Source organism: Triplophysa dalaica, chromosome 6 (genome assembly GCF_015846415.1).
Source record: "Triplophysa dalaica isolate WHDGS20190420 chromosome 6, ASM1584641v1, whole genome shotgun sequence".
In the NCBI taxonomy this organism is placed as follows: Eukaryota; Metazoa; Chordata; class Actinopteri; order Cypriniformes; family Nemacheilidae; genus Triplophysa; species Triplophysa dalaica.
In genome coordinates, this window is record NC_079547.1 from 22,461,870 (window position 1) to 22,485,498 (window position 23,629).

General features: G+C 37.3%; 1 protein-coding gene across 13 annotated transcripts in view; it reads right to left on the reverse strand.

Moving 5' to 3' along the window:
• Positions 1–23,629, reverse strand: part of ptprt (protein tyrosine phosphatase receptor type T) — a 198,911-nt gene that overhangs the window by 6,018 nt on the left and 169,264 nt on the right. For 8 of the 13 annotated variants that reach the window (XM_056750548.1, XM_056750547.1, XM_056750544.1 and 5 more), the window contains 11 exons: positions 15,522–15,607; positions 14,453–14,489; positions 12,777–12,874; positions 11,965–12,081; positions 10,397–10,551; positions 8,289–8,424; positions 5,197–5,346; positions 3,329–3,502; positions 2,055–2,186; positions 1,408–1,533; positions 276–439 (listed from right to left, as the gene is read on the reverse strand). In XM_056750548.1, coding sequence (XP_056606526.1) covers positions 276–439; positions 1,408–1,533; positions 2,055–2,186; positions 3,329–3,502; positions 5,197–5,346; positions 8,289–8,424; positions 10,397–10,551; positions 11,965–12,081; positions 12,777–12,874; positions 14,453–14,489; positions 15,522–15,607 — 1,375 coding nt within the window. The remainder of the gene's footprint in view (positions 1–275; positions 440–1,407; positions 1,534–2,054; positions 2,187–3,328; positions 3,503–5,196; positions 5,347–8,288; positions 8,425–10,396; positions 10,552–11,964; positions 12,082–12,776; positions 12,875–14,452; positions 14,490–15,521; positions 15,608–23,629) is intronic. The other 5 variants (XM_056750549.1, XM_056750550.1, XM_056750551.1 and 2 more) reach the window with 2 other exon arrangements.

Sequence of the window (23,629 nt, forward strand, 5' to 3'; positions counted from 1 at the left end):
TGTCTTACCTTGTTCTAGACCGCTACAAATAACAATTTTTGCAACTGGAAGGTTCTCTGAATGATAAGGTTTCTTTAAGGAACCGATCAGCCGAGCAAAGAACATTTATTTTAGGGTAAACATATGCTATCAACATTACATTTGGAAATGAACGTGGCCCTTCGGGAATGAACCCGAACAGAGTTAATGACCGCAGGGTTCTGATATTTCAATTCATTTTATATCACTGCTCATTCGGGGATACAGGTCGTGATGTTCTCGAGGGATATACTCACAGGCAGTGGACCACCGTGCGTCCATCTCCTCCATCATACTGCTCCTGCCATTTGGCTAATCGTCTGACCAGCTGCAGGATGGAGCGCTTGGACAGCGGCGTGTCTCTGTACGCTGGCCAACCAATGAACTGGAAATGCTGGACCAGCCGGTAGCCGTCCTGAGGCTGGAAGCAGAACACAAGACGTGTGAATTTTTATTCATAAACATTTGATGTTGTGTTTGACAGTTTTGCACCAACACACCACTAAGCAAAACCCTAAAGTGATCACTTTAAAATCTCAACTGACTTCTTAAGGACATCTCGGACTGTGTTCAAATGACCAAAGACGCCCAAATCAGGATCTCAGTAGGTACATTTCTCAATAATTTACCCAAATTATCTTTTCTAGCATTTCAGGAGAAACATCTGAAAAAACGTTGATACTGTAAATGAAACGATACAATACAATCTTTTTCTTTACTGGCATATGTTCTGTTTTGGACAGATAAATAACCTTCAGCTCTTCTGCTTGCTCCAGACACAATACAAAACAAAAAATAAAACAACACAAAGCCAAGCGAAACCAAACAGAGTTGTCTACTGGATACAATCAGATCCACTAAATGAGAACCGTATTACATGCAATTTTCCATCGATGGGGCCATTTCACGGCAAATTTGTGCCGCTGTGGCACTTATTTATTTTGCGCCTCTTTGCCGCGCCGACACTGATTAGCTGCCCGGTAAACGCCGCTTGTCACCAGCAGTTAAGAAGAATGGGGAGAACAAAAAAAGCCGGGGATGTGTGTTAGTAACGTTGCACACCTCCTTAATCACCTGAAACTGCAGTAATGAATGCTAATGTTAAGCTATGACACGCCAAAGAAGAAACACATGACAGCATGCCAAGCCATTTTCAAATATGAGCTCTGCTTATGAGATTATGGAGCTCAAAGACTGTATTTTTCCTGACCAAAACACATCAATTCTGAAAATACACAGTATGACTTATAGGATATCTTGCTGTGGTTGGTGAGAAGTTGTTGTAAAGGAAACTAAATTTGAACCTCCTCAGTCCCAAAACGTGTTGTCGTTTGGACTTCCTTCGGGTTCAGGCTTAAACTAGATGTAATTCATTTGGGATGCATTTACCCGTGCCATGTTGCAGATCCTGAAGATGCGATTGATAATATCTTCATCGATGTCGGCAGATATGAACTCAACTTGAATGGGGCCGTAGCAGCAGGAACCCTTCTCGGGCCAATACTGCATGCAGAGCTGTAGGGATGTAGAGATTTTGAACAAAATAAATACAATTTACATACAATGTGACTGTGACAGTGAAAAAAAGATGATGTGAAAAAAAGTTCAGGTGAACAATTATATTAAAACATCTCTATGGCAACCTGTTGGAAATGAAGAGATATTTGCAAAAATACATAACTTTTGGTTGATATTTCCTGAAATGCACAAAAACATTTGTAAAGCAGTTTTTTTAGATTTAGATTTTACATTTTCATAAAAAAATAGAATAATAAAATAAAGAAAGGAAATTAAATACATAACATGACATGACATAACATAACATAAGAATTTCATAGATAAATTAGTTGTCTGTTCCTTCAAGTATTTTTTTTTGCCTTCAGATCACATTCCCTGCTTTTTGTATATCCACACACAAAAATCAATAAAACACTATCAGGAAAATATATCAACCCAAACATAACAAATTCCAACAGATAATAGTTGCTAAATAGAGGTGAAGGTCAAGTAGTTCACAGCCTCCGGGAACCACGTACCTGCGCTGCATCCATTTCATTCAACATCACGATGGAGGAGCAGTTGTAGTCGAACACCAGCCTCCAGAAATCTGCCACTGTGTTGGGAAGCGGGTGCTGCGTTACAATGAAGGCCGCTGGCTGTTTGTGGCTCTGGGACGATCAATAAGAGAACAGGTTTACATGTTGGCCCTGCTCGAACTCCAAGCATCCCAATGTGCCTCAAACACGCAATGACATGAACTCCATGAAGATGTGCACGGAAACTTGCCTTAGAGTTTGAATTTGCTAAAGGAATTATGTAAATCAGCAAAGTAAATGTGGCCCAAAATTCTGTGCTAAATGCGATTCTTAAGTTCTAGACGACAGAGTTCTAGGATGCAGACGAAAATGTGCTTGTCCACATTGAATTCCCACTGAACTATTGAATTCACCCTTTGGACTGAATGATGATCTTGCCGGAGAAGTCATGGGGGTATGTATGAACCAGTGTTCCTCACATCATAACCTGTCTAATACATCTCATCTCTTATCTGTTTATTGTGTTGTTCATCACCTAAAGTGCGTGTTGTGTTAGACGCTGTGTGAAGATGCTTGCTTTTGAAACGAGTGTGATTATGATGTGTGGAGATTATAGAGATGTGTTCTAATCTTGCTAGATTGTCTCCATTGTTTCTTTGAGCATTGCTATGTTATCTCCTAGGTCTTTGGTATTCCCGGGTGAAAGCAAAACGTACAAAAAACCCCTCCAATCTCATTCGAGCACAAACATCACACACCATCACAAACCTGGTAGAAGATGCCATATTTGAACGAAAGTAAATGCAAAAATGCAAAATATGAATGACTGTTTTCTTAAATAAACTATAGGACAGTAAAAAGTAGATAATTGGGATGCAACGATTCACAGAGAGCCGGTTGAAAATCAATTATAATATGTGACGATTTAAGCCAGTTGAGATGTTATTTGAATCACAATACATGTTTTGAACAGCAGGAGCCGCTGTTTTAGCAAACTTGAAAAACGTGGATATGCTTAAATGTCTTACTTTGTTTATTCTAGAGAAACTTTTGCATTATTCCTTTTTTATTTGATTTGTAATTTGTTTAAAAATTGCAATTTAGATTTGTTATTTGACATAAAATATTTGTTTGTACATGTACAGCATTATAGAAATGATAAAAATGATTTGTTCAACTCTTTTTCTAAAAATAAATTGTGAATGAATCGTATCGGTGAATCGTTACATCCCTAGTAGAAAAGTCAGATTTAACGTTAAAACTTTCAAACTTACATCCATTAGCGCTGCGTTTATGTAATTGCTCGACTCGCCATCGACCGAGATGAGGAAAGGCAGACAGCGATCCACGGCGAGGACGTCCATGCTGCGGTTTTTATCGTGGTTACGCGGGAGCAGTCCCACGCTGCAGTCCTCCGGACGAACACGCGGGGTCACTATATTCAGAGTCTGACAAAAAAATCAAACAGAACCGTCCAATAAAAATCTTTAAACTACAGAACCAAAACTCGTACTTCCCTATTTTCCTGCCAAAATAAAGCTGTTTGAAAGAAAAAATGGTGTGTATAAAGCAATTCCGCTCGCACTAGTAGTTCGACCGCAACCAGCGCAAATATTTTACTAAACTGAAGGTCAGTCATTACTTATGTATAAGACACACTGAATAACAGAGAGATGGAGAGAGTGAGCGAGACAGAAAGAGAGAGAGCGACAGTGAAAAATTGCTTACAAGATAGAGGGATGCCGAACTAGATAGAAAATGAAAGATCGGAAGGAAAGAAAGATAGAAACATATTCATCATATTTTATGAGACACCTCACAGATCTAAAGCGCTCCTTCTCTTCAGACGGCGGTGACTCGCTCATTTCACAGGGAATACAAAACATAAAGGCGCCATGAAAAGAAATAGCTCGGCGTTGGACTTTATGAGGCCCAGCAGCTTGCCAATGGCTCGTAAAAAAGCATTTTTTCCCCTCATGTCTGAGTCACGGCGTCTTTACTCACCTGCCTCATCTAAATGCATAATGGGAGCTGCTTTCCTTTCCCAATTGACTTTTTCAAAGATCTTTGAATCGAGGAGAAACCGTGATAGAATCGCACATGAGCCTTTTGAAAGATTGATAAAGTTGTTGGAAATAGCTGCAGGATCTTCGGCCGTAATATAATTCTGCCAATATGCAAGAATAAAAAAACTCAAAGCATTCAATGCATTAGACTATACGTGGGCTGGTCACGTGTCTCGCCGATTATGCTGTAAGAGCTCCAGCCACAAAAAGTAAGTCTCTGTTCATACTGTTTTACTGCCTTAGGGATGATAAATCACAAATGGGATCCATTTAATTTTCCGATTGTTTTTTCGAGGCTGATGAGATTTAATGGAGAGCAAATGGAGGATATTGATATCCTGGGGAACAGGCTCCAACAACCTCACATCTTTTCCAGAGCTGACTTTGCTACAAAGTTTGCCATCAAAAGTTAAGGATTTCAGTATCAAGTCATAGGGTTTTCTGCCTAATAACCTTATAAAAAAGAGAATTACATACAAGACACGACAAAGAACTTTTATTAAAGAAACAAATAAAGATGAACAGTACTTTTCGCTTTCAAGTACATTTTGAAATCTCTGTATTTGTAAACGTTTGACTTGACCACATAATAAAGCTTATATCATACTTTTTACTCTACTGCCTTTTATAAATACGCATTGATTTTTTACATTCAATACTTCGATTTTCTGTGTAGATTCTAGCGGCATCTATTGGTTAAGTTGTGAATTGCCCCCACACTACCTTACAAAGCACTACGGCGGCTGACACAGAACTAAGATGTCATCACCTTTTCGCTTCTTTGACAAAGGAGATAACGTATTTAAGAATAGTATGTAGAAATAGCTCATTCTAAGCTAATAAAAACATAACGCTGCATTATGTAAGGTCTTTATGCACCTCTGAAGACATAAATTATGTATATTGCATTTCTGTCAATAGATCCTCTTAAATATTACACATTGCACCTTGATGTAAAAAATCTAGTACTTCTAGATTAAGTCCTTCACCAGAGTTCAAATGAAGTTCTGTCCACCTCTGGTTTTGAGATGTCATTTTTAAATGACAAACAGTAGTAGCCGCTCTCTTTGTCTCACCTGAAACTCGTCTTTGATCTGACTGGAGTTGGTCTGAGAGTCCAGTCTGCTGATGTTGTAGTAAATGGCTCTGAAGTCACACACTGGGATTGCCGTGTTCCCACACAAACACGCTTCCAAGATGGCGTCATGCACAAACACATACTGCTCCTTCAGAGACAGAAAGATACAAATAATCCTTACAACAAAGTTCTGTGGATGCACAGGGTTACAATGATGGCATCAGATGATAAAACTACTACTTTGTATCCAGGATGTGATCTTTGAATGTGATTGGAATAGACATTTTAAGTATGACAAAACATTACACTATCAAAGTAACCAAGGATACACGACCTGCTTCTTTTTTCAAAAAAAAATCCTTTACTAGTTCTTAAGTCTAGAGAGGTTTGAACATTTAGTTCCTTTGCAACATGTTTTTTCTATCTTAGTTAATTTGATTAAATTGATGCAATATTACATTCACAGCCAAACACTTACTTTATTTTTGATGAAAACACAGATTGTCTATTAGGTCACATGAGATTTCCCACTCTAGGCATTTTGGAGCTAAATTTATCATACTAAAACCATATCAGCTCAAAAACAATTAAGGCTTATTGACATCTTTTCAGCTTCAAATCAAGCAATCTACATAATTCATGTAAATTTCAGTAGCCGGACCTCAAGCTATGACAAATACATCACAGCATCAAGGGAAGTCATGAGGGAAATACAAATATTTATATGAAAGTGCATAAAGTGTATAAAGTTTATTTTGCAGACGCTGAAATGACTCCAGCGTCAGGGATCTCGACGTATCTCAACTTTTGCAGTTTCTCACGCTCAAATAGCGTGTCCCTAAATCGTCTCCAAACGCGCCTTAAAAATGAGATCAAGGGGCCACTGGAAGCATTGTCAGCATCCTGCGGCTAATATTAAACTCTCTCTTAAAGCCCGGCCCTCAATATGGGGTGGAATTATCCATATTTTAACTCAACAATGCCTGCGGCTTAAGGGTTTGAATGTTAATGCAGGCCTTTGATCCACGCTTAGCTAAAGTCAAGCTGATATGACCTACCGTACCTATTACTCATAACCCGGTGAGAACTTCGGCTGAGGACGTGAACGAAAAAAGAGCAGAAAAAGCCTTTTAAAAGATTAATTGCTTTATGTTGTGTCTGTGGAGGATTAGCTGTGAATGGGGCCGCCGGATGACACAAATTGCTTCCCAGAACCCATTATCGCCAGCGCTGTGTTTAGTGTTAGTCTTTTAAAAGCACGCTGTCCACATTGCAAAATTGTGTTACATCAGAATGAAACAACGTGTCCATGTGAAATGATGCTCATGATGCTGTGGGCACTGGCAGACCGGGATTAATGTAGAAATAAAACCAAATTTCAATTTGGTAAAGCGTATAATGGCAAATATATAATAATAATATACAATACAAATAAAATGATTCATATTTAAGACTAAAACGGTTAACGCTGATATGTAATCAAATAACTCAGTAAAACATACCAAACAACATTAGAGTACTGTATACCTCTTGCATTATTATTATATTGCTATTTTATTACTCCAAAGGGGGCAAGACTTTGAATTCCAACAGCCAATGAAAAAAGCAAAAGCAAATGAGGTAGTTTCAGCCAATGTAAATAAGTGAAAGAAAGAAAGAAAGGAGTGAAATAAAGAGTTAATAAAGAGCAAATTAATTTGGTGGTTATATAAACAGATGAATGAATCAGATAGTGAAGGGTATTGTAATTGAATTAAGAATTTAGAAAGTTGAAGGTTAAATGAATGAATGAATCAGGTGGTAAAAGGTTATGCGTGTAAATGAATAAATCAGGTGGTGAAAGGTTATGTAAATGAATGATGAAGCAGGTAGCATAAGGTTATTTGAATGAACAAACGAACGAACGGACGAACAAACAAATTAGGTAGTGAAAGGTGATTTGAGCGAATGAATGAATGAATGAACGAACGAACAAACGAACGAACGAACACACGGACAAACAAACAAATGGATGAACGAACAAATAGACAAATGAACAAATAAATGAATGAACGAATGAGGTATTGAGCATTCATGTGAATCAGTTTTGAATCAGGTAGTTAAAGGTGATGTGAATAAAAGACCGGATGAACTAAGTGAACATTTACAAACGAACGCATGAGCGAATGAATGAACAAATTAGGTAGTGAAAGGTTATTTCAACGAATGAATGAACGAATGAACAGACGAACGCACGGACAAACAAACAAACGGATGAAGGAAAGAATGAATGAACGAATGAACAGACGAACGCACGGACAAACAAACAAACGGATGAAGGAAAGAACGAATGAACGAATGAATAGACAAATGAACAAATGAATGAATGAATGAATAAGGTATTAAACATTCATGTAAATCAGTGTTGAATCAGGTAGTTAAAGGTGATCTGAATAAAAGACCGGACGAACTAAGTGAACGTTTACAACAAACGCACGAGCGAATGAATGAACAAACGAACAAAGGAATGAATTTCGTATTGAAAGGTTCTTTGAATGATCGAACAAACAAACAAATTAGTTAGCGGAAGGTTATGTGAATGAACGAACGTATGAATGAACGAACGCACAACAAACAAACAAACGTATGAACGAACGAATAGACGAATGAACAAATGAATGAATGAACGAATGAGGTATTAAACATTCATGTCAATCAGTGTTGAATCAGGTAGTTAAAGGTGATCTGAATAAAAGACCGGACGAACTAAGTGAACGTTTACAACAAACGCAAGAGCTAATGAATGAAATAGGTATTGAAAGGTTTTGTGAATGAACAAACGAACAAACAAATTAGGTATCAAAATGTTATGTGAATGAACGAATGAATGAGGTAGTAAAATGTTCTGTAAATGAATGAATGAATCAACTAGTGAAAGCTACAGTTATGCTTGTTGAATCAGTTTGAGCACAACTGTATATAAGTGTGTGTGTTTGTTCTGTGTGTGTGTGTGTGAGTGAGCGAGAGACCGATGACAGATTTAAAGCGTGTACTATATATGATAAACTACAGTAACTGTGATTTCAACAGGATTATGTAAATACAGCTCACCTCAGTCTGAACCATGTTAACTCTTTGTGATCGCAGCTCTCTGATACAGTTAAAGATGTCCACCACACCTTCACTCTCCGCCATGTCCAGCATAATATCCACAGCAATAAAACAGCCCGTTCTTCCGGCCCCGGCACTGCATGAAACACACATGACACACACAGTTTATTAACAATAAACCATCTCTATGACTCACCACTGCAATATTCTGTACACCCATTTTACTTTATAGCCAGAGAATGATGGCAAGTATTCATAAATAACATGAATAAATGATTCACAGTAATATTAAAACTTTGAGAACAACAAGCAAGCATACAACTGCTCATATTAACTAGCGTGTTATCATGTTAGCTTAATAACACATACTGTACACATACTACATTGATTGAGGTTATAGTTTTGCCAGCATTTAAATGATAGTTGTAACAAAAACAAAGTTCTGGGAGAATTAAGTGTTTGTGTGTGTGTGTTTGCGAGCATTTGGACAGTAGATGTGCTATCCGTCACTCTAAAACTACTTCCCACACACAGAGTAACTCCACAGAGCCACAGATTGCCCGTCACTCTCGGTGATTTATGGCGTGACTGGTAAACAACCAGAGTGTGAGAGAGAAAAAGAGAGAGAGAAAGAGGATGTCCTTGCTACCAGCATGCTTAAATTCCATGTAGGAATCTGTCATTAATACGTTAAAGGGGTCATATGACGCGAATACGTATTCTTCTGTGTCTTTGTTGTGTTATAAGTTCCCCATGTATGTAATACACACGTAAGATTGCAAACATTAAAGTGTCGGAACAAAAGAAGCATTCTATCTTAAAGCAAATGGAGTATTCGACTGATCACTACGCATTGGTTAACTGGCCAATCATGGCACACCTCGCTTTTCAGAGCGATGATCTTTGTAAAAAATCTTCATGTTTCAGAAAGACAGGGCAAGGAGGAGATGAATACATGTACGGTGTGTGAAAAATAAAACGTTTTTAAACCTTAAATCGTGTATACGCATTGTATTGCATCTATAACAAACGATAATATAAAAGTGTTATATGACCCCTTTAAAATGTGCATATACTTTTTTTAATTGAATGATAATTAAATGTTGTCTTTTATTTAAAGTAATATACAGTTTATTACCCAAACATTGACAAAATAAAAAAAATGACTATACCATGGTCTATTTGAATACTCGATTCTGATTGGCTGGTAGGTGTGTATTAAGTAAAGGATAATGTACAGGCAGCCGGTTGTTATCGGAGAAATAAGTGTATCACACTGAAGGGGCTTATTTCACGATAACAGCCGGCTGCTTGTACATTATCCTGCTTATTACTCGGGTACTTGCCACATGAGAAAAAAACTGGACATAAAATGTGAATTTGAAATATTTTATTAGCTCATTTTTACCGAATCCAGACTGCAGAATGTTATTAAAAGACATATTAAAATACATTTTTGTGTAATATTAACATGCCCTCTCAAAAGGATTTGCAGCATCCGGGTTACAGGGTGTTATTAGTTTTGAGCGTTTTTTATCTGAAAATAACAACCATTGGAATGTCACGACTGGCCAATCAGAATCAAGCATTCAAATGAGCCGTGTAATAAAGGATTTTAATGCATTTCGGAGAGGCAACCACCCTCCGTGGTCCAAGTGTCTCCCAGTTAAAGCCCACAAGAGTATAGCCGTGTGTGTACTGCAAGCACGTGGGTATTTTGTGGACATATTCATTGAGAGAAAATGTGTGCCAACATCTTTTTAAACAGCACTGTATTCCATGAATAAAACCATACAGGTTTGGAACAACAGAAATGAGTAAGAACTAAATCGGTAATCTTAAGTATTCCTTAAAAAAAACGCCCTGAAGAAACATAACTTACACTGCATACCATGATACTGTATTTATAACAGCCATTGAACGCCCTCAGGGAATATTGTATAATCTAAATAATCAATGGCTTTCTCATTCTGGATTCACAGACACACCATCGATCCAACTTGAAAACATAAACCTTGGGCTACTATGCATCTTAGAAGAGAGAGTGTGTGACAGACAAGCGGAGCACGAGACAGAATGGAAATCTTATGGTTAAAAGGGGTCCGCACCTGCAGTGGACCACGATGGGCCCGGCGTCTGGAGGATTGAGGAACTTGACCTGGCGAATGAAGCCCAGCAGGCCGGTGGCGTAGCAGGGAACGCCGTGGTCAGGCCAGCTGGTGAAATGAAACTGCCGGATTTCGCGGATCTCGTGATGGCCCTTCTGAACGAAAGAGCATCTGGTCAGTTTAAGATCAGTGATGAGTGGGATTTTGCTAGAATGGATTCCTTTTAATCCCAAAATATTTTTTTTCAGTTAATTTTGTGTTTTAAATTCAATAATAGGCATAATATCTTCACACATGAAAAAATACTTCAGAATACTATAGTATTTACTTCTTAACTACAGCAATATTCCTAGATACGCTACATACTGTAAAAATAAGGTCATGCTTTAAACCTCATTGATTTAGCCAAAGTACTGACATGTGGTCTGTGTGACACACACACTAAGTAGACAGCAGAATCCGCTTCCTAGCACCTCCTTACTAGCACTTAATGCTCTGATAAGCTTTTAATTATAATTTTGGATTAAGATTGACATAATCTGTGTCTGGAGGTTCTGATACTGTCGTGCGAGGACCCGTGGCACATGTGTGTGTGTTTTAATAACAGTAAATGACCCACTGTAGATGTTGAGAGACCCCAATTGCACTAAAGGTATGCCAGGGTCTCTGAAATCGTACATTTTGGAAATCGTATATTTTGGAAATGAAATCCATTTCTAGTGTATACGCACCAGGACGCACAAGAACAGTTTAACACTCGGCCAATAATATCACCTTTCATAATTTAAATAATCTCGTTCAGCAATTGAATCACATGAACACGGCATTCTTAAAATCTGTAAAAACCACTTGTAGTGGGATTTTAAACAATTTTGTTTTCGTTGCCATAAATCTAAGAAGATTTAAGATTTTCCATTTGCTCTGTGTTGAGCATCAATGCTGTCTATGAGAGACAACAGAGATAGTGAGGCAAAAAACCTCATTGTTTCTTTTTCACAGTTGAAGAAATGTTTGAAACTCTCGTGAGACAGATGGATCGAGGAGTTTCAAAAACTCGCTGATGACTTGCCGCTCCATACCGCACGCCCCCTCTAAATGACTCCCAAAGACTCCCACTATCAAAGCATCTCTTTCTCTACATCTGCTGTGTTTGGATCATCAGAGGCTTCCGCAAGCAAACTCGAGCTGCCTCTGAGAGCTTGGCGATTTGCTTTCATTGCAAAATATCATCTGCGGGTTTAAGATCTCATTCGGGCTGTCTGTTAGAAGTTGCTTTTGAATTTATGCAGATCGGCAGTCAATCTGTCCGTGAACAATGTAAACATTAAAAGTGATCGAGCGAAATAAGCATTACAGGCTTAACGCAAAGAACACTTCGTGGGGTTTCCGTGAACATGAGGCTGATGGAGAACAGGATTAAATTATAAAGGGATGGAAAGACAGACGTACCTGCTGGACAAGAAAACACTAATGAGATCTATGTGGTATCTCATTCTTCTTTGAAAAAGACCCCAGTGACCCCAGTGTCTAAAGTTTCAGAGGATAAATAGATGTATTAAAAGTTATACCTTCTGGACAGTAAAGGTTCTGATCACATATTCTGCAAGAGGCTCCGTCTCTATCAACGTCACTTTGATGTCGCCGTACACCTCCATCTCATCCGGCCAGTAGCGCACACATTTCACCTTAAAAAACACACAGACATCAATATACGATATCAACGTTTGACGCCTTAATCTTACAGAATTTTTGTCTATATTACAGCCCAGACCATTTCTAGAAGAAGTATTATCAAACAAGTCCCGGATGACATAGCATTACAAAGCGCTGTAATTGGCCACCTGTCAGAGAAGGTGTTATCTCTGTATTAACAACCCCTGCGGTTGAGGTTCACTGGAGCAAATCATCGAACACCGGTCGTTATATTTATTGTAACGCCAAACGGCTCTCATTGGGAATATCGAGAACTGCACCTAAATGTGGTCAATTTTAGGATGTCCTCTAAAAGTTTGAGTCTCACCAATCTGTCGAGGACATATTGGTGTAATATTATGATATTAGATTTTCTATTACTGTAATGCATCTATTTTGTCAAGCATTTATTGTCACTTATTATTATCATCAGACGGATTCTCATGACTGCAATACAGAATTTTTCATTTTGGGGTTAAATACTGTACATCGACATGGACTATTTACAAATTGTGCAACCACACGTCTTACAAATTTATAAATGTATAAACTCTTGATAACTCTCTTAAACTCTTGATTTAACCTTAAAATAATTGTAAACTGTGTATCAAGGGGAGGCGGACTTTGTAAACATCATCCTTAATCCTGTGATAATTATCAAGGGAAGAGATAATTGAAGAACACCTACCCTGCCCACTTCCACCAGGTTGGTTACCATGACGATACTGGCAGAATTCTCCTGCCAAATCATCCTCCAAAAATCCCTCACTGTTTCCTGCATGGGGCCTACGGGAGATGAGGAGGAACACATTTAGAAACAAAGGCACCAATGTGATCACGCACCAACATTACAGATAAGACACTACAGTAACACTTTACAGTAATATTGTTTTTTTACTATTAGTTAACAAACAATAAATAACAGGTCTACAACTTTGATTATTCTTAACTGGTGTTAATTTCAACATTTTTAATAGATCAATAAAATAATTCAACATGTTTTGCCCATTCATATGTATGTTATCAGTATATTCTGTATGTTCGTCAATAAGCGTGAAATACCACGATCATTGATACTGTGATAATTCTACGCACACCGTATATTGCCTTAAGTGTCACAATGGTTCAGTTCTCTCTCTGGCTCTACACACTTGTAGTTTGAGTGAGATTTATTGACCAAAGATCATTTTTTCTTTTTAAAAATTATGTTTATAAATAGAATAATAACACCGTTATCGTGGTTTCTTTTGGCCATGCTGACCGTGATTCATTGATCAAAACAAATGGCATAAGTTTTTTCTGTCTAAAAACAAGTTTTCAATTTCCGGAATTAATACAGTGAACATAATTTATTTGGGCTGTGATAACCGTGCAGTGAAAATCAAATCACAAGTTAAAAAAAAATACAACTTCAAATTGTTCTACCAACAAAGGAAATAAAGTACCTTGAACAAAGTTTTTTTAGTAGAAGAAGAAGAATGTATTATTGTGAGTATGTGAACAAAATGAGTCGAAATGTGGTACCAACAAAGATTCTTTGGTTGACTGAATTTAGATATCTGTCCAAAGCAGGACAAGAAGTTTGACCAACTTGCCAAACTGTAATCTCAAAAAACAATTCTAGTGTTTGAAAGTTCCCAGCATGCATTGCAGAATTTTCAATTTGCCGGTTAAAATGATAAAAATGATTGCTATTTTAGATTTTGTTGTCATTGAAAGTTACCTTTAGTATTAAGAGTTCCTTTTTTAACTATACGATGTTTAACGATGTTTGATGATTGTTACCATGATTGAGGCTCATGTGTTCAGTGTTGAGGTCTGAAGGTGACAACTAAAATGTTTAAAACACATACAGCTTAAGCAGTTACTTAAGTGTGTATATAATATATCTATTAAGTAGAGTGTGTACAGTATAATAGAACAATTATATATTAACATTATATAAATAATCTATAGAGTTGTGTCAATTTAGTCCATAGTTGAGTGAACTCAGAAATTTGATTGTTGCATATTTATTTAAAGTTGGTTAAACTATTTATTTTCAATTTACAGTCATGTGACATTACTCAGTTAATTGAGTTAGGTGAAATACTTGACCAAAAGTTGAGTACACTCAAAAAAGCTGAGCAGCGAGTTGCCTTGAAATTTTAAGTCAACTTTTTACTTTTTAAGGTGTAATATCTCCACCTCACTAATTTCAAACATCATGTCTATACACCTTAAGATCAAAAGCATTTCTATGCTTTTTTCAGCAGGGATGTTCCAATTAGTGCTTTTGAATACAGAGACAGACACACACTGATAGTTTTCGGTTCAGAAACTCTGTTGGTTTTGCTGATGTTGTATCTTTGTTCTCTTAATTACCTTGTGTGGCTATGTAGTGCCTCTGTCTGTGGTAGCCCTGGGAAACAAGATGAAAAAGATGAAAATGATTCAGATGAAACTAATTTTTTCACCTGCACGCAACAATAAACTTCATTTAAGCACAGGCTTTGAAACCAATTCTGCATTCAATGAGACATTATAATTTAACTTTCCGAAGCTTTCACTCCATTAGCATTTTAACCACCACAAAACAAATTAGTGACCAGAGCAGCCTTGCTCCCGTCAAGCTCTTAAGCACACAGCTGAGGTTTACGACCGGGTCTCTCCTACGATGGTGGCGGTAATTGTTTTATATTCAGGATTAAAATGGGTGGCGAGATTATAGCTGCTGCGGTCTAAGAAAGCTTGTCTATAACATACATGGACATATTCACTCTCATTCCTTTTGTTATAAAAACAATCATGTCGACAGCATCATTATGCCATTTACATCAACGTGTTGGATTCAGAGCGCACAGGAAATTCTTTCATTTTGACCTGTCGCTAACTGAGCACATTAGCTTTGTAATTCACAGTAACTCATGGGAGTGTTTAGGCAGAGAACAGTTTAGTTTCATTCACTACAAGCACGGCTCTTAGCAGCTCATTTCACAAAAGTTAAATTCATCTATTAAGCCTTTCTCTGACAGCAAAGAATAAAGTTCCTCTCGCATTTTAGGAAGGTTACACAACACGGAGGCTTAAAGACGCATATCATCTTATAATAGCACTATGAATATAGTGTATATTATATTAATATAATATTACAATCCTATAGACATTTTAACAGTAATGCTAATGTGATTTTGTTTAAAACAAAACTGCAATGGGACCTTGTATCTTAATAATGGTATAAATACATAAATGTTTTTATACTTGTACTATTTTGATTCAGTTTTTACAATTTTTTTGCAGGCGTTTTCCTAATTTCTATACTGTTGAAATGTTATTTTTCTTTAATACTGCTTAGCAGCAATGCAAAATGCGATATAAAATACATTAAAATCGATCCATATGGCTGTATGCAGGGCTTTGGTCACCATAAAGAGTCATACCATGTCATACTTACATCTATATAGTTGGCGTTTATGTAGTCCGAATGGGGGTCTCCCTCCAGCGGTTGCAGCCGGACACGAGTGTGCTCGTCTGTGGGGTCAAATATTCACAGAAGAGCCAGTCTAAAGTTACACATACACTTTAAAGGGGAGTTACAAATGCATCGGCTGTCCTTTTGTACACAGAACACAGATTTAATGAACACTTGGGAGGAAGAACGAATCAACAGATTTAGTCATTCAGAATTTTAAAGCAATAACTCGATGCATTATTCATACAATCAGAATTCGATTCCTAGCGCATGACAAATATGGGTCATGGTTTTAAAAAATATGAGGGAGAACACAGGAGCACAGAATTAATGGGTTTTACAAACAAAAACTTGCAACCAGGAATTGTGAGATACACACACATTCGATAATATTCACGTAACCACAGATGAGACGATCACAAACTTTAAAGAAACTGTCTAAGGATGCAAACAGTTTTCTAAAAAAGAAAAGTGGTTTCTAAGCAACTCAAACCCGTGTGCCCGAAGTTCAACGGCACACTCTGCAAAGTGACAATAAGAATCAGGCCATTTTCCCATCATGAGAAGAGAAGGTACAGAGGAGAGATGATTCATGGCATGTAATTGATTTAATTACACTTGCACCGCCAATCTTCATCTTGTCTTTCCTAAAATGCCAAGAATTTAACACTAGATCTTTCTACCCTCAACCTGTACGTTTCGGCAATTACCGCGCTACTTCTGGAGAAGATTGTGGAAAGGAGGAGGGTTAAAGGAAGGGTCTGACACCTGCTCCGCGCTCGCGTGTGGCGTTCTGCTTTGATCATAAGGAGAATGCAAATACGCTGTTTAGGCATGTCGACTGTAAGCCGGCAGATGTTCTCTGATGGCAGGAAACTCCGCACAATCCCTCATTCCTTCCTGACGTTCATTTAGGAGTACCAGGTCCACGTCTATCGCTGTGAGAGCCCCATCACGGTTGTTTACTCGCACATAACCCCTTTCCAAGCCTGTTACTGTTCTTCTTCTATCCGCTCGGTATTCGCCAGATTATATTTTTTACCATTTTAACTCTCTATCTTGCCTCACAAACATCTCACAGGTGCTTTCATCTGTCTGCTGACCTCTCGGTTCCCGAAAGGAAACGTGCGGGAGGGAGGCACAAATGAAGGAGACGGAGGGATGTGGACGGAGAAGGAGACAGGGCTAATTAGACTCCACTGAGTCAGTTGTCATAACAGCGAGAGCGAGGCGGGGATCCTCTTCACAGCGAGGGGCCAGAAACAAAGATTTAATTGGGAGAGAAACGACCGGACTGTAAATGCGGGCAAACCGTGACGCATGTACAGCAGTTCTTAGTTATTCCTGTAAAACTATTCAGATGTCTGGATAATCACCTGTTTAGGGGAAGAAGAAAGGATTGCTGGGGAAAAGAATTTTTCGTTATTTTGTTGAAATACTTTGTGTTTGATTAACTGAAGCTATGACTTTTTTTGATAAAGACTGTGTTTAAAACTGTCTCCTGACCATACCACATTTAAAATAAAAAGGCCTATGATAATGATTTATAAATTTGATCGGCAAGTACGAATTTGTCAGAAATCTGATATTTTATGTTTTAAATAGAGAGGGCGATAGAGAGGCAAAAGTTAAGAATTCCACTTCAAATTTTGCTTTATAAGTATGATTGATGTTTGAAATAAAAAAATTCTGGAATTGGAAATAAACAAATAAATATTATTTAAAAACAAACTTAAACAAAATAAGAAATGCTGTCCTAGCTATGCACCAAAACAATTAACAGGAAATAAATAAAACCTAAAATATTAAAAAATAGTTTAAACATTTAAATTAAAAAATATATAAATGATTTCAAATACTAAAATTAAAAAAACAGTAAAACATTTAAAAAATATTAACAATATTACAAATAAATAAAATTACAAAAGCACATATAATAAAGTAATCAAAACGAACTTGAAATATAAAAATATTAGGTCACACTTTAGGATAGGGGGCAATTCTCGCTATTAACAAACCATTAACTATGACTTTTTCCCCAATTAACTCTTAATTTATGGCTTATTAATAGTTAGTAAGGTAGGATTAGGGATGTAGAGTATGGTCATGCAGAATATGTGCTTTATAAATTCTAATAAACAGCAAATATGCCAATAGTAGGCATGCTTATAACGACTTAATAGTGAGAATTGCCCCCTATACTGAAGTGTTACCAAATATTGCATAAAAGTAAATTCAAAATATTATTAAAACTACAATAAAACTCAAGTAAGATTAAAATAAAGAAAATCGCAGCTTTGTAACTTCAGATAGAAAACGTTTTATCGTAAGGGAGAAAAAACAATTACACCCAAAGCAATAATATATCTTATCTCAACCTAAATAAAATGCAAAAAATGTTAAAAAAAGCTCTATCATAAGCATCCCAACCATACCACTTTAAAAAATACCCTTCATAAAATCCGTAAACGCAAACCACACAGCTTCTTGAAAGCTATGTGAAAACTCATCTCTTCGAAAGTACCGCCCCCAAAAATGTCAGCGCTCTCTTAATCAGCACTTTAAAGCCTGTGTCGTCTTCACAGCTCTCATATATAACCTCCCGGCGCTGTCAGATAGCCCAGTGCATTATATACCTAAATAGGCTATTAAATCCCCCCCTGACAGCACAGAAGTTCCACTGTCAAACGGGCCAAGTGCTGTTCCGCACACCTTGTGGCGCGAGTGCCAGCCTTTCTAATCCAGTTTAATCCATTTCCATCCGCTCTGGGATAAGACGCTTTGCTCGGGAAGTCTACCTGAGAGGAGTGGAAGGGGTTTTAGAAAGAGTCAGAAGTGTTTATGCGAGCGCTTTGAGAGCTTGGCATTAAGACAAGTGTCCTCCATATCTGAATGCGAGTCATTACAGACGGTTCATTTGCAACTACAGGAATGAATGAGATATTTAAGAGACAAGAAAATTGAATTCCGCCTGTTATTCTCCTGATCCCTCAGAGGATGATGATTCTGTGACTTAAAACACAAATAGGATCTCTTTAATATCTCCATTGTTTCACCTAGACGGTAACGAGATTAAATGGGGACATTGTTTAAAGACCTCAAAATCCCTTGTGTCTCATCTATGCATTTCAATGAAGATTTTAACAACGTCTCAAACTACAGTGTGATTAGATTTACAAAGATACCAAAGTCTGGTCTGATCTCTTTAATGTTCAATCTGTTTCTCCTAGACAGTAAGTACAGAGATTACAAAAGCGCTCAGAACTGCCAAAATACCAACGAATGCGAACAAAAGTCTGAGATTTCTCATGAAACACTACGAAAGCCAAATAATCTGGCTAAATCATCTATGTTAAAGGCACAATGTGTAATTTCTTCGGGGGATCTATTGACAAAAATGCAATATAATAAACAAAACTATGTCTTCAGAGGCGCATAAAGACCTTGCATAATGAAGAGTTATGTTTTTATTTTCTTAGAAGGAGTTATTTCTATCTACATACGCCACGGGTCCACTTACATGGAATTCGCCATGTTGTTTCTATAGTAACCCCAAATGGACAAACTGCACAATAGAGTGCGTTTCGTATAATTTATCACCTTCATTAAAGAAGTGAGACATGACGTGTAGACCTGTTTCAGCCACCGTAGTGGTCGCTAAATTTCATACACTCTACCTTTAATGTTAAGGCTCCATGCTCATGTATGTCAGTCTCTACATGAAAAGTGCTTGATGATGTCATCTGGAAAAGATCATTGTTGCAGCACATCCAGAATGATAAAAGACAAACTTTGGATTTTATTTTGGATTTTCTTTATTTTTCAGAAAGTACACATGGCTCTTGATTTCACTTTGACCTTAAACACAACCAAGTGTCATCTAAGCAAAACCATTAAACCCTTACATGATCCGATCAAACAGTAAGTCGCTTTGTTATGTAAATGACACAGTAGACTTCTATTGATCAACTGTAGATACCGTAAGTATCTACACAAGCCAGCACACGTGAATGCTAAACCTCGAGCTTTGGTCAATACATCAGAAGAGGGTTTTTACAGAAAGACTTCAGAGGAACCTGAGCATTACGTGAAGGGAATTCACGTCAGATTCTGAAGCGCTGGCGGAGAAGAACTGAGCCGCATCCACACATCCGCAGGACTTAAAAGAACGAGGCCCGCTCTCTTTTGTGTTTGGACTAATGAAGACGAACAACCTGGACATTTATTATTCAGAGGGTGCCCTACCTTGCATATTTCAACCTCAGATCCACTGAGGGAAAGATGCTAACTGGTTGAAATGAGTGACGGTTTGTGTAATGAGAGAATGTGTGCTGGTTCTCCATCGGGGTATCTTCTCTTTCAAGGGACGATTGTGTGACGCTGACGTGCGCTACATCAAAATTGGAGAATGATTTTTATTCAGTGACAGGAGCATATTCAATTCATACTTATGAAGATATAAGGAACATTTCCTCAAGGTCTCATTTGGTGAGACGTTATTAGATCTAGTAATCTGCCTAGGCGTGTTCCTGACGTGATGCATGGAAGTAGTAGGCAACAACAGTGGTACAGAAGAACAGCGGGCATCCTTCTAAGATATCTTTCTTTGGCCCAAAGGCAGCATCGTATGTAATCTTAATGGACAACATAATACCACAATGTCGTGCCATAACATTACCGATACTGGATAAAAATGAATTTCTTTCTTAAAATTTTGTCTCGTTTTATAATATAAATATTAAAAAAAATCCAAAAATGACAAATTGAATTCTGAAAGTAAAAATTTCTGTCAGTGTAGTATGAAAAATAAATTCTTAATATAGAAACTTAAAACTCAATTTCTATTTCCGTACCCCATTGGCAAAATGTTTTGCTTGTTTATGAATAAAAATGAATTTCTTTGATAAAATGTTTGTCTTGTTTTCTAGTACAAACATCGAAAAACATTTATATTAAAAATCAATTTAATTAAGAAGCAAGATATTTATTCTTGTTTCCTGAATGAAAATATATAAATAATTGAGTTTAAGATAAAAAATTCTGTCAGTAAGAAAAATGAAGAAAAACAAACCTGATGACTTAATCTTAAAACTTCAAACTCAAAATCTATTTTCTTTTTCCATTGGTTGAGTTTTTTTGCTTGTTTTAATAATAAACAACATGAAAGGTTAATTTGCTTTAGAAGAAAATTTCTAATGATTAAAACATTTTCAGATTTAAGAAATTTGTACCAAGTAACAAACACATATTTTTGCAGTGCAGCCTGGAGTCTAGTGACTTCATTTAACAATAAAAAAAGTACTGTTAGAAACAGTTTTCGGTTGTCTTGCTGCTTCAGAAGGTGTGCAGACAGAACATTAAAAACTAACAAAATTTCCCCAATGCCCTCTGAATCAATACTCTAAAGATGAGGGTTTATTTTCTATTGCTTTTTAAGATTCAAGTTGCTTTTCTCAGGAGAAGACTTACTCTTTAAAATGTTGCATTAAACTTAAATCCCTGAGTAAGAACTCAATTCCAAGTGGAAAGTTAAAAGGTTTTCTCTTCCTCTCTACTTTCTCATCTGTTTGTGTGTACTCTTTCCCCATCTGAATCTCTGTGATATCGTTGTCCTATGTTCGTCGATAAGACCCTTAGGTACGTCGCATCTTTCTCTTTGTGCCATCCTTTCTTTTACTAACCAGCTGCCAATGCATTTCCTGCGATCTCGGTCCAAACAGAGCATTCAGAGGGGCTTCATTCCACCACGCCAATCAAATCTAAACTAAACAGCTCACATCTGTCAAACAACTCGGTGCCAAGTCAAAGTCGCTGCTCTTTTTCTATATACATCTCCTTTTACTTTAAAAACAAACTTTATAAAACGGTCAGTTCTGATCCTGATTGGCTAAGCCGAGTGCTAAGCCGTTATAAAATCCCTCTATTAATAACGGCTGACGCATTACATAGCCTAAATATCGTGTTGTTTACATTATTTTATGGAACCTTGCTACGCATATGGAATAACCATTTTATAAAAGCTTTATGCACCGTGCCACAGCCCCCTTAGCTGATATAAAATGCACTGTAACCCACTGCTTCTTGAGGCTTTAACGGGACAAACACATAAAAAATGGCCTTTAAAAGTGATACAGATCTCAAAGTATTAAGAAAACAGAACAGCAGAAATTCACTTTGAAGCCATAAGGGGGAAATATAAGCCATCTTCTCAATTCCCCCTTCTGGTTCTCTGATATGTAAATGTTTGCCAATAACAGTTTATTTTGGGTGTAGAGTCTTGTGAATTATAGATGACCATATGGGCTTGAATGTCTGACACTGGTTGCTAAAAACACAGAAGAGATGAGCGAAACAGGACAGATGCCTCCAATTGAAACGGCTTTTCTTGTCTCCAATAAATTGTGAAAATTATTCAAAGAACACACAGCCAATTCTGCGTTTTCCGTTCTGGCACGGTTTGTAAAAAGTTGCTCCAATTTAGGCTGGTTAAACCTGTGAACACATCTTTAAATCCTTCATGCAAACTTCTTTTGGCTCCTTTGGCTCCCCATTCGGTTATTTTGAGCTCGATTGAAGCTCTAATGCGATATCACTTAAATGTTGACAGGAGTTGAATCCGAAATAATGCCAACATTTGCAGACACATTAGCTTAATCATTTTGAAGCCGATGTGTTTAGTTAAAATACTTTCTCCTATCTCAGCTTAATATGCAGAGACAACTATTAAGTACACCATTCGCAGGTTCATTCCCTTGAAAAGTGTAAATACTCCAGCGCTATGAAAACATTTCTCTGTTTGCTTGAGTATCAAGACCAGCCTGACGCTGCTGGGGCAGAAAAAACCCTCTTCACCTTTAAACCAGCAATGATGATGTTTGAAAATCCTTGATTTGAGGTACGAGATGTGCTCCTGCCGTTTCGGCATTCAAAATATTGACACAAATTCATTGAAAGATTATTCTGTTAAGCAAATGAATGAAGTTGCGTCCTTCTGTCAGGTAGATATAAACCTTGACGTGTAAGTAAACAGATGCTACAGTGTCCATAGTAGCACACATTACATACGCATCTATACACTCACCTAAAGGAATATTAGGAACACCTGTTCAATTTCTCATTAATGCAATTATGGTGGTGGTGTAATGGTGTGGGGGATGTTTTCTTGGCACACTTTCGGGCCCTTAGTGCCAATTGGGCATCGTTTAAATGCCACGGCCTACCTGAGCATTGTTTCTGACCATGTCCATCCCTTTATGACCACCATGTACCCATCCTCTGATGGCTACGTCCAGCAGGATAATGCACCGTGTCACAAAGCTCAAATCATTTCAAATTGGTTTCTTGAACATGACAATGAGTTCACAGTACTAAAATGGCCCCCACAGTCACCAGATCTCAACCCAATAGAGCATCTTTGGGATGTGGTGGAACGGGAGCTTCGTGCATCCCACAAATCTCTATCAACTGCAAGATGCTATCCTATCAATATGGGCCAACATTTCTAAAGAATGCTTTCAGCACCTTGTTGAATCAATGCCACGTAGAATTAAGGCAGTTCTGAAGGCGAAAGGGGGTCAAACGCAGTATTAGTATGGTGTTCCTCATAATCCTTTAGGTGAGTGTATATATTATCACTTTACAATAAGGTCCCCTTCATAAAGCATTTGTAAATGTGTACATTATTGATTAATAAGTCATTTACAAACGCATTTATAAATGCGTAAATAAAAACTTCCAAATAGTGAGCCATTATTAACTCACGTGTTATAAATGCTTAATAAAGGTATTTATTCATTATTTATTTGCAAAATAGGCTGTCAGACTGGAGACTTTATGGTGTTGTGTTGTTTTTTCTTATTATTGTATATTTCACACAATAAATTATTGGCTTGGAAACATTTAAAACTTTTATTTTATTTTTTTGCATTTATAAATGATTTATGAAGGGAACCTTAATGAGACGTGTTACCATTTTATTTATTATGGCCACTAACCAATACGCATTCAGAACAGAGAATATTTTATGATTGTTCTTTACATTTGTATGCATCTACAAGCATTTAGGAGCTACACGGCTTTAAGCGGCTTTG